The sequence below is a fragment of the Bubalus bubalis genome, chromosome 4 (assembly GCF_019923935.1).
Source record: "Bubalus bubalis isolate 160015118507 breed Murrah chromosome 4, NDDB_SH_1, whole genome shotgun sequence".
Classification (NCBI taxonomy): Eukaryota; Metazoa; Chordata; class Mammalia; order Artiodactyla; family Bovidae; genus Bubalus; species Bubalus bubalis.
Window position 1 is genome coordinate 163,584,218 of NC_059160.1, and position 16,708 is coordinate 163,600,925.

General features: G+C 38.5%; 1 protein-coding gene across 1 annotated transcript; it reads right to left on the reverse strand.

Annotated features, from left to right (window-relative positions):
• Window positions 1-14,780: 14,780 nt before the first annotated feature.
• On the reverse strand, window positions 14,781-15,665 carry LOC102405142 (olfactory receptor 6C74-like). The gene has a single exon (XM_044940671.2). The coding sequence runs from the start codon at window positions 15,663-15,665 to the stop codon at window positions 14,781-14,783; it is 885 nt and encodes a 294-aa protein (XP_044796606.2).
• Window positions 15,666-16,708: the final 1,043 nt, after the last annotated feature.

Here is a 16,708-nt window from a genome sequence, read left to right on the forward strand (position 1 = left end):
AACCCAGCCAAAACTCTGATTGGGACTTATTGAAGCTCAATTTCTTTTTTTTTGTTGTTATTATTTTTTTAAATAAATTTATTAATTTTAATTGGAGGTTAATTACTTTACAGTATTGTATTGGTTTTGCCATACATCAACATGAATCCACCACGGGTGTACACGTGTTCCCCATCCTGAACCCCCCTCCCACCTCCCTCCCCGTACCATCCCTCTGGGTCATCCCAGTGCACCAGCCCCAAGCATCCTGTATCATGCATCGAACCTGGACTGGCGATTAATTTCATATATGATATTATACATGTTTCAATGCCATTCTCCCAAATCATCCCCAACTCTCCCTCTCCCGCAGAGTCCAAAAGACTGTTCTATACATCTGAGTCTCTTTTGCTGTCTCGCATACAGGGTTATCATTACCATCTTTCTAAATTCCATATACATGTGTTAGTATACTGTATTGGTGTCTTTCTTTCTGGCTTACTTCACTCTGTATAATAGGCTCCAGTTTCATCCACCTCATTAGAACTGATTCAAATGTATTCTTTTTAATGGCTGAGTAATACTGCACTGTGTATAAGTACCACAGCTTTCTTATCCATTCATCTGCTGATGGACATCTAGGTTGCTTCCCATGTCCTGGCTATTATAAACAGTGCTGCGATGAACATTGGGGTACACATGTCTCTTTCCCTTCTGGTTTCCTCAGTGTGTATGCCCAGCAGTGGGATTGCTGGGTCATAAGGCAGTTCTTTTTTTTTTTTTTTTTAATTTAATTTTATTTTTAAACTTTACATAATTGTATTAGTTTTGCCAAATATCAAAATGAATCCGCCACAGGTATACATGTGTTCCCCATCCTGAACCCTCCTCCCTCCTCCCTCCCCATTCCATCCCTCTGGGTCGTCCCAGTGCACCAGCCCCAAGCATCCAGTATTGTGCATCGAACCTGGACTGGCAACTCGTTTCATACATGATATTTTACATGTTTCAATGCCATTCTCCCAAATCTTCCCACCCTCTCCCTCTCCCACAGAGTCCATAAGACTGTTCTATACATCAGTGTCTCTTTTGCTGTCTCGTACACAGGGTTATTGTTACCATCTTTCTAAATTCCATATATATGCGTTAGTATACTGTATTGGTGTCTTTCTTTCTGGCTTACTTCACTCTGTATAATAGGCTCCAGTTTCATCCACCTCATTAGAACTGATTCAAATGTATTCTTTTTAATGGCTGAGTAATACTCCATTGTGTATAAGTACCACAGCTTTCTTATCCATTCATCTGCTGATGGACATCTAGGTTGCTTCCATGTCCTGGCTATTTTAAACAGTGCTGCGATGAACATTGGGGTACATGTGTCTCTTTACCTTCTGGTTTCCTCAGTGTGTATGCCCAGCAGTGGGATTGCTGGATCATAAGGCAGTTCTATTTCCAGTTTTTTAAGGAATCTCCACACTGTTCTCCATAGTGGCTGTACTAGTTTGCATTCCCACCAACAGTGTAAGAGGGTTCGCTTTTCTCCACACCCTCTCCAGCATTTATTACTTGTACACTTTTGGATCGCAACCATTCTGACTGGTGTGAAATGGTACCTCATAGTGGTTTTGATTTGCATTTCTCTGATAATGAGTGATGTTGAGCATCTTTTCATGTGTTTGTTAGCCATCTGTATGTCTTCTTTGGAGAAATGTCTATTTAGTTCTTTGGCCCATTTTTTGATTGGGTTATTTATTTTTCTGGAGTTGAGCTGTAGGAGTTGCTTGTATATTCTCGAGATTAGTTGTTGGTCAGTTGCTTGATTTGCTATTATCTTCTCCCATTCTGAAGGCTGTCTTTTCACCTTACTAATAGTTTCCTTTGATGTGCAGAAGCTTTTAAGGTTAATTAGGTCCCATTTGTTTATTTTTGCTTTTATTTCCAATATTCTGGGAGGTGGGTCATAGAGGATCCTGCTGTGATGTATGTCAGAGAGTGTTTTGCCTATGTTCTCCTCTAGGAGTTTTATAGTTTCTGGTCTTACGTTTAGATCTTTAATCCATTTTGAGTTTATTTTTGTGTATGGTGTTAGAAAGTGTTCTAGTTTCATTCTTTTACAAGTGGTTGACCAGAGTTCCCAGCACCACTTGTTAAAGAGATTGTCTTTAATCCATTGTATATTCTTGCCTCCTTTGTCAAAGATAAGGTGTCCATATGTGCGTGGATTTATCTCTGGGCTTTCTATTTTGTTCCATTGATCTATATTTCTGTCTTTGTGCCAGTACCATACTGTCTTGATAACTGTGGCTTTGTAGTAGAGCCTGAAGTCAGGTAGGTTGATTCCTCCAGTTCCATTCTTCTTTCTCAAGATCGCTTTGGCTATTCGAGGTTTTTTGTATTTCCATACAAATTGTGAAATTATTTGTTCTAGCTCTGTGAAGAATGCTGTTGGTAGCTTGATAGGGATTGCATTGAATCTATAGATTGCTTTGGGTAGTATACTCATTTTCACTATATTGATTCTTCCAATCCATGAACATGGTATATTTCTCCATCTGTTAGTGTCCTCTTTGATTTCTTTCACCAGTGTTTTATAGTTTTCTATATATAGGTCTTTAGATTCTTTAGGTAGATATATTCCTAAGTATTTTATTCTTTCCGTTGCAATGGTGAATGGAATTGTTTCCTTAATTTCTCTTTCTGTTTTCTCATTATTAGTGTATAGGAATGCAAGGGATTTCTGTGTGTTGATTTTATATCCTGCAACTTTACTATAGTCATTGATTAGTTCCAGTAATTTTCTGGTGGACTCTTTAGGGTTTTCTATGTAGAGAATCATGTCATCTGCAAACAGTGAGAGTTTTACTTCTTCTTTTCCAATTTGGATTCCTTTTATTTATTTTTCTGCTCTGATTGCTGTGGCCAAAACTTCCAAAACTATGTTGAATAGTAATGGTGAAAGTGGGCACCCTTGTCTTGTTCCTGACTTTAGGGGCAATGCTTTCAATTTTTCACCATTGAGGATAATGTTTGCTGTGGGTTTGTCATATATAGCTTTTATTATGTTGAGGTATGTTCCTTCTATTCCTGCTTTCTGGAGAGTTTTTTTATCATAAATGGATGTTGAATTTTGTCAAAGGCTTTCTCTGCATCTATTGAGATAATCATATGGTTTTTATTTTTCAACTTGTTAATGTGGTGTATTACATTGAGTGATTTGCGGATACTGAAGAATCCTTGCATCCCTGGGATAAAGCCCACTTGGTCATGGTGTATGATCTTTTTAATGTGTTGTTGGATTCTGATTGCTAGAATTTTGTTAAGGATTTTTGCATCTATGTTCATCAGTGATATTGGCCTGTAGTTTTCTTTTTTTTGTGGGATCTTTGTCAGGTTTTGGTATTAGGGTGATGGTGGCCTCATAGAATGAGTTTGGAAGTTTACCATCCTCTGCAATTTTCTGGAAGAGTTTGAGCAGGATAGGTGTTAGCTCTTCTCTAAATTTTTGGTAGAATTCAGCTGTGAAACCGTCTGGACCTGGGCTTTTGTTTGCTGGAAGAGTTCTGATTACAGTTTCAATTTCCGTGCTTGTGATGGGTCTGTTAAGATTTTCTATTTCTTCCTGGTCCAGTTTTGGAAAGTTGTACTTTTCTAAGAATTTGTCCATTTTTTCCACGTTGTCCATTTTATTGGCATATAATTGTTGATAGTAGTCTCTTATGATCCTTTGTATTTCTGTGTTGTCTGTTGTGATCTCTCCATTCTCCTTTCTAATTTTATTGATTTGATTTTTCTCCCTTTGTTTCTTGATGAGTCTGGCTAATGGTTTGTCAATTTTATCTATCCTTTCAAAGAACCAGCTTTTGGTTTTGTTGATTTTTGCTATGATCTCTTTTGTTTCTTTTGCAGTTATTTCTGCTCTAAGTTTTAAGATTTCTTTCCTTCTACTAACCCTGGGGTTCTTCATTTCTTCCTTTTCTAGTTGCTTTAGGTGTAGAGTTAGGTTATTTATTTGACTTTTTTCTTGTTTCTTGAGGTGTGCCTGTATTGCTATGAACTTTCCCCTTAGGACTGCTTTTACCGTGTCCCACAGGTTTTGGGTTGTTGTGTTTTCATTTTCATTCGTTTCTATGCAAATTTTGATTTCTTTTTTGATTTATTCTGTGATTTGTTGGTTATTCAGCAGCGTGTTGTTCAGCCTCCATATGTTGGAATTTTTTAATAGTTTTTCTCTTGTAATTGAGATCTAATCTTACTGCATTGTGGTCAGAAAAGATGCTTGGAATGATTTCTATTTTTTCGAATTTACCAAGGCTAGCTTTATGGCCAGGAAATTTGATCTATCCTGGAGAAGTTTCTGTGTGCACTTGAGAAGAAGGTGAAATTCATTGTTTTGGGATGAAATGTCCTATAGATATCAATTAGGTCTAACTGGTCTATTGTATCATTTAAAGTTTGTGTTTCCTTGTTAATTTTCTGTTTAGTTGATCTATCCATAGGTGTGAGTGGGGTATTAAAGTCTCCCACTATTATTTGTTATTGTTAATTTCTCCTTTCATACTTGTTAGCATTTGTCTTACATACTGTGGTGCTCCCGTGTTGGGTGCATATATATTTATAATTGTTATATCTTCTTCTTGGATTGATCCTTTGATCATTATGTAGTGACCATCTTTGTCTCTTTTCACAGTCTTTGTTTTAAAGTCTATTTTATCTGATATGAGCATTGCTACTCCTGCTTTCTTTTGGTCCCTATTTGCATGGAAAATGTTTTTCCAGCCCTTCACTTTCAGTCTGTATGTGTCCCCTGTTTTGAGGTGCGTCTCTTGTAGACAACATATGTAGGGGTCTTGTTTTTGTATCCATTCAGCCAGTCTTTGTCTTTTGGTTGGGGCATTCAACCCTTTTACATTTAAGGTAATTACTGATAAGTATGATCCCGTTGCCATTTACTTTATTGTTTTGGGTTCGAATTTATACACCCTTTTTGTGTTTTCTGTCTAGAGAATATCCTTTAGTATTTGTTGGAGAGCTGGTTTGGTGGTGCAGAATTCTCTCAGCTTTTGCTTGTCTGAAAAGCTTTTGATTTCTCCTTCATACTTGAATGAGATCCTTGCTGGGTACAATAATCTGGGCTGTAGTTATTTTCTTTCATCATTTTAAGTATGTCTTGCCATTCCCTCCTGGCTTGAAGAGTTTCTATTGAAAGATCAGCTGTTATCCTTATGGGTATTCCCTTGTGTGTTATTTGTTGTTTTTCCCTTGCTGCTTTTAATATTTGTTCTTTGTGTTTGATCTTTGTTAATTTGATTAATATGTGTCTTGGGGTGTTTCACCTTGGGTTTATCCTGTTTGGGACTCTGGGTTTCTTGGACTTGGGTGATTATTTCCTTCCCCATTTTAGGGAAGTTTTCAACTATTATCTCCTCAAGTATTTTCTCATGGTCTTTCTTTTTGTCTTCTTCTTCTGGGACCCCTATGAGTCGAATGTTGTAGCATTTAATATTGTCCTGGAGGTCTCTGAGATTGTCCTCATTTCTTTTAATTCGTTTTTCTTTTATCCTCTCTGATTCATTTAGTTCTACCATTCTATCTTCTAATTCACTAATCCTATCTTCTGCCTCTGTTATTCTACTATTTGTTGCCTCCAGAGTGTTTTTGATCTCATTTATTGCATTATTCATTATATATTGACTCTTTTTTATTTCTTCTAAGTCCTTGTTAAACCTTTCTTGCATCTTCTCAATCCTTGCCTCCAGGCTCTTTATCTGTGATTCCATTTTAATTTCAAGATTTTGGATCAATTTCACTATCATTATTCAGAATTCTTTATCAGATAGATTCCCTATCTCTTCCTCTTTTGTTTGGTTTGGTGGGCATTTATCCTGTTCCTTTATCTGCTGGATATTCCTCTGTCTCCTCATCTTGTTTAAATTCAGCAATTTAAACAATTTGGAATTTGGGGTGTCCTTTCTGTATTCTGGCAGTTTGTGGAGTTCTCTTTATTGTGGCATTTCCTCACTGTGTGTGGGTTTGTACAGGTGGCTTGTCACGGTTTCCTGGTTAGGGAAGCTTGTATCGATGTTCTGGTGGATGGAGCTGTATTTCTTCTCTCTGGAGTGCAATGAAATGTCCAGTAATGAGTTATGAGATGTCTATGGTTTTGGGGTGACTTTGGGCAGCCTGTATCTTGAAGCTCAGGGCTGTGTTCCTTTGTTGCTGGAGAATTTGCTTGGTATGTCTTGCCCTGGAACTTGTTGGCCCTTGTGTGGTGCTTGGTTTCAGTGTCGGTATGGAGGCGTTTGATGAGCTCCTGTCAATTAATGTTCCTTGGAGTCAGGAGTTCCCTGGAGTCAGGGTTTGGACTTAAGCCTCCTACTTCCAGTTATCGGTCTTATTTTTACAGTAGTTTCAAAACTTCTCCTTCTATACAGCACCACTGATAAATCATCTACGTTAAAGATGAAAAGTTTCTCTACTGTGAGGGTCACTCAGAGAGGTTCACAGCGTTACATGGAGAAGAGAAGTGGGAGGAGGGAGTTAGAGGTGACCCAAATGAGATGAGGTGGAATCAATAGTGGAGAGAGTGGGCTAGCCAGTAGTCACTTCCTTATGTGCACTCCACAACTGGACTGCTCAGAGATGTTCACGGAGTTATACAGAGAAGAGAAGAAGGAGGCAGGAGACAGAGGTGGCCAGAAGGATAAAAGGGGGAAATGAAAAGAAGGGAGACAGATCCAGCCAGTAATCAGTTCCCTAAGTGTTCTCCACCATCTGGAACACACAGAGATTCACAGAGTTGGGTAGAGTAGAGAGGGGTTAGGGAGGAGATACAGGCGACCTGGTGGAGAAAACAGAGAGTCCAAAGGGAGAGAGAGCAGTCAAGCCAGTAATCTCGTTCCCTAGTGAAAAATGGGTCCTGAAGATTGTGTTCTTAAAGGTACAAAATTGGTAACAAATACATAAAAGCAAAAATTAAAAATCTAGAGTAGAGTTTGGAATTTCAAAAATGCGATGTTAATGAAAAGAAGAAGGAAAAGAAAGAGAGAAAAAACGAACAAAGAAAAACAAACAAGGTCGTGAAAATTATAAAGAAACTACAGGTACAAAATTGATAACTAATACAAAAAAGCAAAAATTAAAAATCTAGAGTAGAGTTTGGAATTTCAAAAATACAATGTTTAAAAAAAAAAGAAGAAGAATAAAAATAAAGAGAGAAAACAAACAAACCAACAAAAACAATGTCGCAAAAATTATAAAGAAAATACAGGTACAAAATTGATATCAAATACCAAAAAGCATAAATTAAAAATCTTGAGTAGAGTTTGGAATTGCAGATATATGATGTTATATAAAAGAAGAAGAGAAAGAAACAGAGGGAAAAAAAAGAAAAAAAAAGTCACAGAAATTATATAAAAAAACTATATGTACAAAATTGATAACATATACCAAAAGGCTAAAATTAAAAATCTAGAGTAGAGTTTGGAGTTTCAAAAATACGATGTTAAAGAAAAGAAGAAGGAAAAGAAAGAGAGAAAAAACGAACAAAGAAAAACAAACAAGGTCGCGAAAATTATAAAGAAACTACAGGTACAAAATTGATAACTAATACCAAATAGCAAAAGTTAAAAATCTAAAGTAGAGTTTGGAATTTCAAAAATACAATGTTAAAAAAAAGAAGAAGAAAAATAAAGAGAGAAAACAAACAAACCAACAAAAACAATGTCGCAAAAATTATAAAGAAAATACAGGTACAAAATTGATATCAAATACCAAAAAGCATAAATTAAAAATCTTGAGTAGAGTTTGGAATTGCAGATATACGATGTTATACAAAAGAAGAGGAGAAAGAAACAGAGGAAAAAAAAAAGTCACTGAAATTATGAAAAAAACTATAGGTACAAAATTGATAACATATACCAAAAGGCTAAAATTAAAAATCTAGAGTAGAGTTTGGAATTTCAAAAATACAATGTTAAAGAAAAGAAGAAAAAGAACAAAACAAAACAAAACATGGTCAAAAATTATAAAATATATATATGAAGTTTGCTGAAGAAGAAAAAAAAGGGGGCTTTTTTTTTTGCAAAGTAATAGTTATAAAAGTGAAAATTAAAGGACAATAGAGGACTTAAAATTTTTAAAAAAAATTAAAAAAAAAGAAAAAAAAGAAAGAAAGATTGATCGTAAAAATAGTAAAAATATATCTAGGTCTTTCTCTGGTTTTGTTGTGAGTATTGTGGGTTCAGTTCATTTTTGGCTAGTTCCTTGGTCCGACTTATATTTCTCAAGATCTATAGGCCCCTTCCTATGTAATCCGTAGTAACCACAGGGTTTTAATCTATGGCCTGTAGCTTCCAAGGCACTTCCCTCTGTTATAGCTTCTTCTGTTTGCTGGTCTCTTCAGTGTCTGGTTCCCGCCCTGACACAAAGGGGACGGTGGAGGACACTTTTTTTTTTAATTTAGGCTCACTTGTTCAGCCGCGCTGTGGGGAGGGAGGGAGGGATGCTGCAAACAGATAACACTGGCGTGCGCTCGCAGTGCCTCAGCCACACTGGGTCTGCCCCCGCTCACGGCGCGTGTAGCCTCCCTGCCCACACTGCTCGGGCTCTAGGTTGTTCCGCCGGGAACAATCAGAGGCCGGCCCTGGGCTGAGCTCCCAGGTCCAAGCCGCTCAGGTTCAGGCACTCGGGTAGTCCTCAGAGGCGCAGACTCGGTTGGGCCTGTGTTTTGTGCTCTTCCCAGATCCAAGCAGCTCAGGTGATGTGTTTGGCGGGCGCCAATGCTGCGACTTATCGCCTCCCTGCCACTCGGTTATCTGGGTGTAAAACCGGGGCACCTTCTCAGGCAGCTGTTGACCGTCCAGACCCCCAAGAAGTTTTAGTTAGCAAAGAAGCCTGCTTACAGTTTTATAGATAATGTCTCTCTGGGGCTGCGATTGCCCCCTTCCGGCTCTGGCTGCCTGTCACCGGAGGGAGAAGGTCTGCAGCCGGCTATCTCTGTTCAGTCCTTTGTTCTGTGCGCGGGCCTGGCTGTGTCTTAGGTTAGGGCTGGCTTTTCGCGTGGTAGATATCCCACAGTCTGGTTTGCTAGCCCAAATTATTTCGCTCAGATCGCGCTCAGGACATTTGGGCCAATTCTTACTCTAAGGGACACAGCCCGCGCCGCGCTTCCCTGCCCAGCCCCTGCTTGCTAATGCCATGTGCAGGCGTCTGTGCTGCTTCTCCGCTGGGGGAGTTACCGTAGGGCTCACAATCTGCGATTTTTAATTGTTTATTTATTTTTTTTCTCCCTTTTATGTTGCCCTCTGTGCTTCCAAAGCTCGGCACAGATTTGGCAGTGAGAAGGTTTCCTGGTGTTTGGAAACTTCTCTCTTTTTTAAGACTCCCTTCCCTGGACGGAACTCCGTCCCTCCCTCTTTTGTCTCTTTTTTTGTCTTTTATATTTTTTCCTACCTCCTTTCGAAGAGTTGGGTTGCTTTTCTGGGTGCCTGATGTCCTCTGCCGGCATTCAGAAGTTGTTTTGTGGAATTTGCTCGATGTTTAAATGCTCTTTTGATGAATTTGTGGGAGAGAAAGTGTTCTCCCCATCCTACTCCTCTGCCATCTTGGCTCCTCCCATAAGGCAGTTCTATTTCCAGTTTTTTAAGGAATCTCCACCCTGTTCTCCATAGTGGCTGTACTAGTTTGCATTCCCACCAACAGTGTAAGAGGGTTCCCTTTTCTCCACACCCTCTCCAGCATTTATTGCTTGTAGACTTTTGGATCACAGCCATTCTGACTGGCGTGAAATGGTACCTCATAGTGGTTTTGATTTGCATTTCTCTGATAATGAGTGATGTTGAGCATCTTTTCATGTATTTGTTAGCCATCTGTATGTCTTCTTTGGAGAAATGTCTATTTAGTTCTTTGGCCCATTTTTTGATTGGGTTATTTATTTCTCTGGAATTGAGCTGCAGGAGTTTCTCGTATATTTTTGAGATTAGTTGTTTGTCAGTTGCTTCATTTGCTATTATTTTCTCCCATTCTGAAGGCTGTCTTTTCACCTTGCTTATAGTTTCCTTTGTGGTGCAGAAGCTTTTAAGTTTATCTAGGTCCCATTTGTTTACTTTTGCTTTTATTTCCAATATTCTGGGAGGTGGGTCCTAGAGAATCCTGCTGTGATGTATGTCAGAGAGTGTTTTGCCTATATTCTCCTCTAGGAGTTTTATAGTTTCTGGTCTTATGTTTAGATCTTTAATCCATTTTGAGTTTATTTTTGTGTATGGTGTTAGAAAGTGTTCTAGTTTCATTCTTTTACAAGTGTTTGACCAGTTTTCCCAGCACCACTTGTTAAAGAGATTGTATTTAATCTATTGTATATTCATATCTCCTTTGTCAAAGATAAGGTGTCCATAGGTGCGTGGATTTATCTCTGGGCTTTCTATTTTGTTCCACTGATATATATTTCTGTCTTTGTGCCAGTACCATACTGTCTTGATGACCATGGCTTTGTAGTAGAGCCTGAAGTCAGGCAGATTGATTCCTCCAGTTCCATTCTTCTTTCTCAAGATTTCTTTGGCTATTCGAGGTTTTTTGTATTTCCATACAAATTGTGAAATTATTTGTTCTAGCTCTGTGAAAAATACCATTGGTAACTTGATAGGGATTGCATTGAATCTATAGATTGCTTTGGGTAGTATACTCATTTTCACTATATTGATTCTTCCAATCCATGAACATGGTATATTTCTCCATCTATTAGTGTCCAGATGGAGGATCCTGATAGGCTGCAGTCCATGGGGTCTCTCAGAGTTGGACAAGACTCAGCGACTTCACTTTTACTTTTCACTTTCATGCATTGAAGAAGGAAATGGCAACCCAATCCAGTGTTCTTGCCTGGAGAATCCCAGGGACGGGGGAACCTGGTGGGCTGCCATCTATGGGGTTGCACAGAGTTGGACACGACTGAAGCGACTTAGCAGCAGCAGTTGATTTTTTTCACCAGTGTTTTATAGTTTTCTATATATATGTCTTTAGTTTCTTTAGGTAGATATATTCCTAAGTATTTTATTCTTTTCATTGCAATGGTGAATGGGATTGTTTCCTTAATTTCTCTTTGTATTTTCTCATTATTAGTGTATAGGAATGCAAGGGATTTCTGTGTGTTGATTTTATATCCTGAAACTTTACTATATTCATTTATTAGCTCTAGTACTTTTCTGGTGGTGTCTTTAGGGTTTTCTATGTAGAGGATCATGTCATCTGCAAATGGTGAGAGTTTTGCTTTTTCTTTTCCAATTTGGATTCCTTTTATTTATTTTTCTGCTCTGATTGCTGTGGCCAAAACTTCCAAATCTATGTTGAATAGTAGTGATGAAAGTGGGCACCCTTGTCTTGTTCCTGACTTTGGGGTCAATGCTTTCAATTTTTCACCATTGAGGATAATGTTTGCTGTGGGTTTGTCATATATAGCTTTTATTATGTTGAGGTATGTTCCTTCTATTCCTGCTTTCTGGAGAGTTTTTATCATAAATGGATGTTGAATTTTGTCAAAGGCTTTCTCTGCATCTATTGAGATAATCATTTGGCTTTTATTTTTCAATTTGTTAATGTGATGTATTACATTGATTGATTTGTGGATATTGAAGAATCCTTGCATCCCTGGGATAAAGCCCACTTGGTCATGGTGTATGATCTTTTTAATGTGTTGTTGGATTCTGATTGCTAGAATTTTGTTAAAGATTTTTTCATTTATGTTCATCAGTGATATTGGCCTCGGTTTTCTTTTTTTGTGGCATCTTTGTCAGGTTTTGGTGTTAGGGTGATGGTGGCCTCATAGAATGAGTTTGGAAGTTTACCTTTCTCTGCAATATTGTGGAAGAATTTGAGTAGGATAGGTGTCAACTCTTCTCTAAATTTTTGGTAGAATTCAGCTGCGAAGCCGTCTGGACCTGGGCTTTTGTTTGCTGGAAGATTTCTGATTACAGTTTCAATTTCCGTGCTTGTGATGGGTCTGTTAAGATTTTCTATTTCTTCCTGGTCCAGTTTTGGAAAGTTGTACTTTTCTAAGAATTTGTTCATTTCTTCCACGTTGTCCATTTTATTGCCATATAATTGCTGATAGTAGTCTCTTATGATCCTTTGTATTTCTGTGTTGTCTTTTGTGATCTCTCCATTTTCCTTTCTAATTTTATTGATTTGATTTTTCTCCCTTTGTTTCTTGATGAGTCTAGCTAATGGTTTGCCAATTTTATTTATCCTTTCAAAGAACCAGGTTTTGGCTCTGTTGATTTTTGCTATGGTCTCCTTTGTTTCTGTTGCATTTATTTCTGCCCTAATTTTTAAGATTTCTTTCCTTCTACTAACCCTGGGGTTCTTCATTTCTTCCTTTTCTAGTTGCTTTAGGTGTAAGGTTATTTATTTGACTTTTGTCCTGTTTCTTGAGGTATGCCTGTATTGCTATGAACTTTCCCCTTAGCACTGCTTTTACAGTGGTTTTGTATGGTTTTGTCCCACAGGTTTTGGGTTGTTGTGTTTTCATTTTCATTTGTTTCTATGCATATTTTGATTTATTTTTTGATTTCTTCGGTGATTTGTTGGTTATTCAGCAGCGTGTTGTTCAGCCTCCATATGTTGGCATTTTAATAGTTTTTCTCCTGTAATTGAGATCTAATTTTACTGCATTGTGGTCAGAAAAGATGCTTGTAATGATTTCAATTTTTTTGAATTTACCAAGGCTAGATTTATTGCCCAGGATGTGATCTATCCTGGAAAAGCTTCTGTGTGCGCTTGAGAAAAAGGTGAAATTCATTGTTTTGGGATGAAATGTCCTATAGATATCAATTAGGCCTAACTGGATTATTGTATCATTTAAAGTTTGTGTTTCCTTGTTAATTTTCTGTTTAGTTGATCTATCCATAGGTGTGAGTGGGGTATTAAAGTCTCCTACTATTATTGTGTTGTTAATTTCCCCTTTCATACTTGTTAGCATTTGTCTTACATATTGTGGTCCTCTTATGTTGGGTGCATATATATTTATTATTGTTATATCTTCTTCTTGGATTGATCCTTTGATCATTATGCAGTGTCCTTCTTTGTCTCTTTTTACAGCCTTTGTTTTAAAGTCTATTTTATCTGATATGAGTATTGCTACTCCTGCTTTCTTTTGGCCTCTATTTGCATGGAAAATCTTTTTCCAGCCCTTCACTTTCAATCTGTATGTGTCCTCTGTTTTGAGGTGGGTCTCTTATAGACAACATATATAGGGGTCTTGTTTTTGTATCCATTCAGCCAGTCTTTGTCTTTTGGTTGGGGCATTCAACCCTTTTACGTTTAAGGTAATTATTGATAAGTATGATCCCTTTGCCATTTGCTTTATTGTTTTGGGTTCAAGTTTATACATGGTTTTTGTGTCTCCTGTCTAGAGAATATCCTTTAGCATTTGTTGGAGAGCTGGTTTGGTGGTGCTGAATTCTCTCAGCTTTTGCTTGTCTGTAAAGCTTTTGACTTCTCCTTCATATTTGAATGAGATCCTTGCTGGGTACAGTAATCTGGGCTGTAGGTTATTTTCTTTCATCACTTTAAGTATGTCTTGCCATTCCCTCCTGGCTTGAAGAGTTTCTATTGAAAGATCAACTGTTATCCTTATGGGAATCCCTTGTGTGTTATTTGTTGTTTATCCCTTGCTGCTTTTAATATTTGTTCTTTGTGTTTGATCTTTGTTAATTTGATTAATATGTGTCTTGGGGTGTTTTGCGTTGGGTTTATCCTTTTTGGACTCTCTGGGTTTCTTGGACTTGGGTGATTATTTCCTTCCCCATTTTAGGGAAGTTTTCAACTATTATCTCCTCAAGTATTTTCTCATGGTATTTCTTTTTGTCTTCTTTTTCTGGAACTCCTATGATTCGAATGTTGGGGCGTTAACACTGTCCTGGAGGTCTCTGAGATTGTCCTCATTTCTTTTAATTCATTTTTCTTTTTTCCTCTCTGATTCATTTATTTCTACCATTCTATCTTCTATTTCACTAATCCTATCTCCTGCCTCCGTTATTCTACTATTTGTTGCCTCCAGAGTGTTTTTGATCTCATTTATCACATTATTCATTATATATTGACTCTTTTTTATTTCTTCTAGGTCCTTGTTAAACCTTTCTTGTATCTTCTCAATCCTTGTCTCCAGGCTATTTATCTGTGATTCCATTTTGATTTCAAGATTTTAGATCATTTTCACTATCATTATTTGGAATTATCAGGTAGATTCCCTATCGCTTCCTCTTTTGTTTGGTTTGATGGGCATTTATCCTGTTCCTTTATCTGTTGGGTATTCCTCTGTCTCTTCATCTTTTTTATATTGCTGAGTTTGGCGTGTCCTTTCTGTATTCTGGCAGTTTGTATAGTTCTTTTTATTGTGGAGTTTCCTTGCTGTGGATGGGGCTGTACAGGTGGCTTGTCAAGGTTTCTTGTTTAGGGAAGCTTGTGTTGGTGTTCTGGTGGGTGGAGCTGGATTTCTTCTCTCTCCTTTCGAAGACAATGGGCTGCTTTTCTGGGTGCCTGATGTCCTCTTCCAGCATTTAGAAGTTGTTTTGTGGAGTCTACTCAGAGTTTAAATGTTCTTTTGATGAATTTGTGGGGAGAAAGTGGTCTCCCCATCCTATTCCTTTGCCATCTTAGGACTGCCCCCAACAGACTCTCAATTATGAACTCTGGAATGAAGATGGATGGTTTTTAGAAGCCTTCCACTCCAAGGCTAGATGACTTTTTTCTTTTTTTAATCTTGATATTTTCATTCTTCTCATGGTCTCCCTCAGAGCCTGGTGGGCCTGCTAGTTCCTCAGCATGTAGGTGACAGGGTTCAGCAGGGGAGTCACCACCGTGTTCACAAGGGCAGCCTCCTTGTTAGAGTCCAGCCTGTTCACCTTCTTTCGTTTCATGTATATAAACACACAACTGCCATACATCAGAGGAAGGACAATGAGGTGAGAGGAGCAGGTGGAGAAAGCTTTCTGTCGCTCCTTGGCTGATGGGAGTCCAATAATTGTGATGACTATGTTGCTGCATGCAGTGATGGTTATGATGAGGGGAGTCAAAAGGACACACAAAGCAAGGACAAGGAGCAATATTTCGAGAGACCTGCTGGCAGAGCAGGAGAGATGGATCAGGGGGCTGAGGTCACAGAAGAAGTGAGGTATGACATGGGGGCCACAGAAGCATAACTGGGACACCATCACCACCAGACTGGCAATGAGAGTGAAGCCCAAAGCCGAGCAGGCTGTGACCAGGAGGCAGCAAGCCCTCAGGTTCATGATGGTCGTGTAATGAAGAGGCTTGCAAATGGCCAGGTACTGATCCAGAGACATCACTGCTAGGAGGAGGAAGCCTGCTGCTCCCAGAAATACAAAGACACAGGCTTGTAAGAAACAGGCAGCAAAGGAAATCGTTTGCTTTCCTAAAAGAAAGATGACCAGCAATTTAGGAATAATAGCACTTGTGAAGCAACACTCAAAGAAAGAGAAAATGCGTAGGAAGAAGTACACAGGCATCTGTAGCCTTGAGTCAGCACAGGTGGTGGTGACTATGACCGTATTGCCTGCAATGGATGCCAGGTATGCCAGAGAGTGCACCAGGAAGAGAATTTTCCCCAGGCGCTGGACAGCAGGGAAGCCCTCCAAGGTGAATTCTTGGACACTTGTCCCATTCTTCATTTCCATGGACGTCTTTTCCCACTCAGCATCACCTGCTGATCTTAAACTAAAGACATTACAATGAGCTCAAAAGTTTTAGAGAAGCATAAGAACAAGTATTTGGCTCCTTAGCAAGGAGTTAGGCACATAGCAGCGTGGCTCAGTGAATGGACTCTTGACCCGGAAGAAGCTGAGTTCCATACTATTTCAATACTGCGTCCACCTTTGTAGAGACAGATCAGCTTTGGAATGTTTGTTCTCTTGTGGACTTCATTTTCACCTTCTGATGCTTGTTCATGTTCTTAAAAGAATTAAGATAAAACATGTAACTCACTTGACATGTAATGTCCACATTTCCTATGTGTCCCTTAATGTCTAATTTCAATATTCGATTCTTAGTGACCCCATGGACTGCAGCCTACCAGGCTCCTCCGTCCATGGGATTTTCCAGGCAAGAGTACTGGAGTGGGTTGCCATTGCCTTCTCCGATTAGGGTCATTATTATACTCTTAAATATAGTTGGATCAGTAGATGGACTTCTTGACATTTATTTATTATCCAACCCAGGAACTGTCCATGGGGTTGCAAAGAGTCGGACACAACTGAGCGACTTCACTTCACTTCACTTCCAGGGACTGAACCCAGGTTTCCCACACTGTAGGCAGATTCTTTACCATATGAGCTACCAGGGAAGCCCTTATTGACATTGGCATATTTTAAAACCACTTTGTATGTTATACAGTATTATCAGTTTATAAATAAGTGCAACAGTAATAGTAACACTTCCTTTAAATATCCAATTTAAAATATGCAACATACTCTATGGTCCAAATCATCATTTGATGAAGACTTTACCATTGCCTGATACTTTGCTGGTTGCCAAAATACAGTATTTCTGTTTCTATTCACCATAATCATGTTAGGTATTATGTTTTCCTCACCTGTTCTTCTATAAAAAAGAAATTGAGAATTAAGAGAGTTCCAGGGGGTTATGTCACCTAGGTGAGATTTTAGCTCTATCTCCTAGAATCCAGAGCTCCTGCTGTTTCCAAATGCTGTGACCAAAATAT

What these genes read in the sequence shown, in the direction of transcription:
- LOC102405142 (XM_044940671.2), bottom strand. Translation starts at nt 15,665, where the DNA reads ATGGAAATGAAGAATGGGACAAGTGTCCAAGAATTCACCTTGGAGGGC.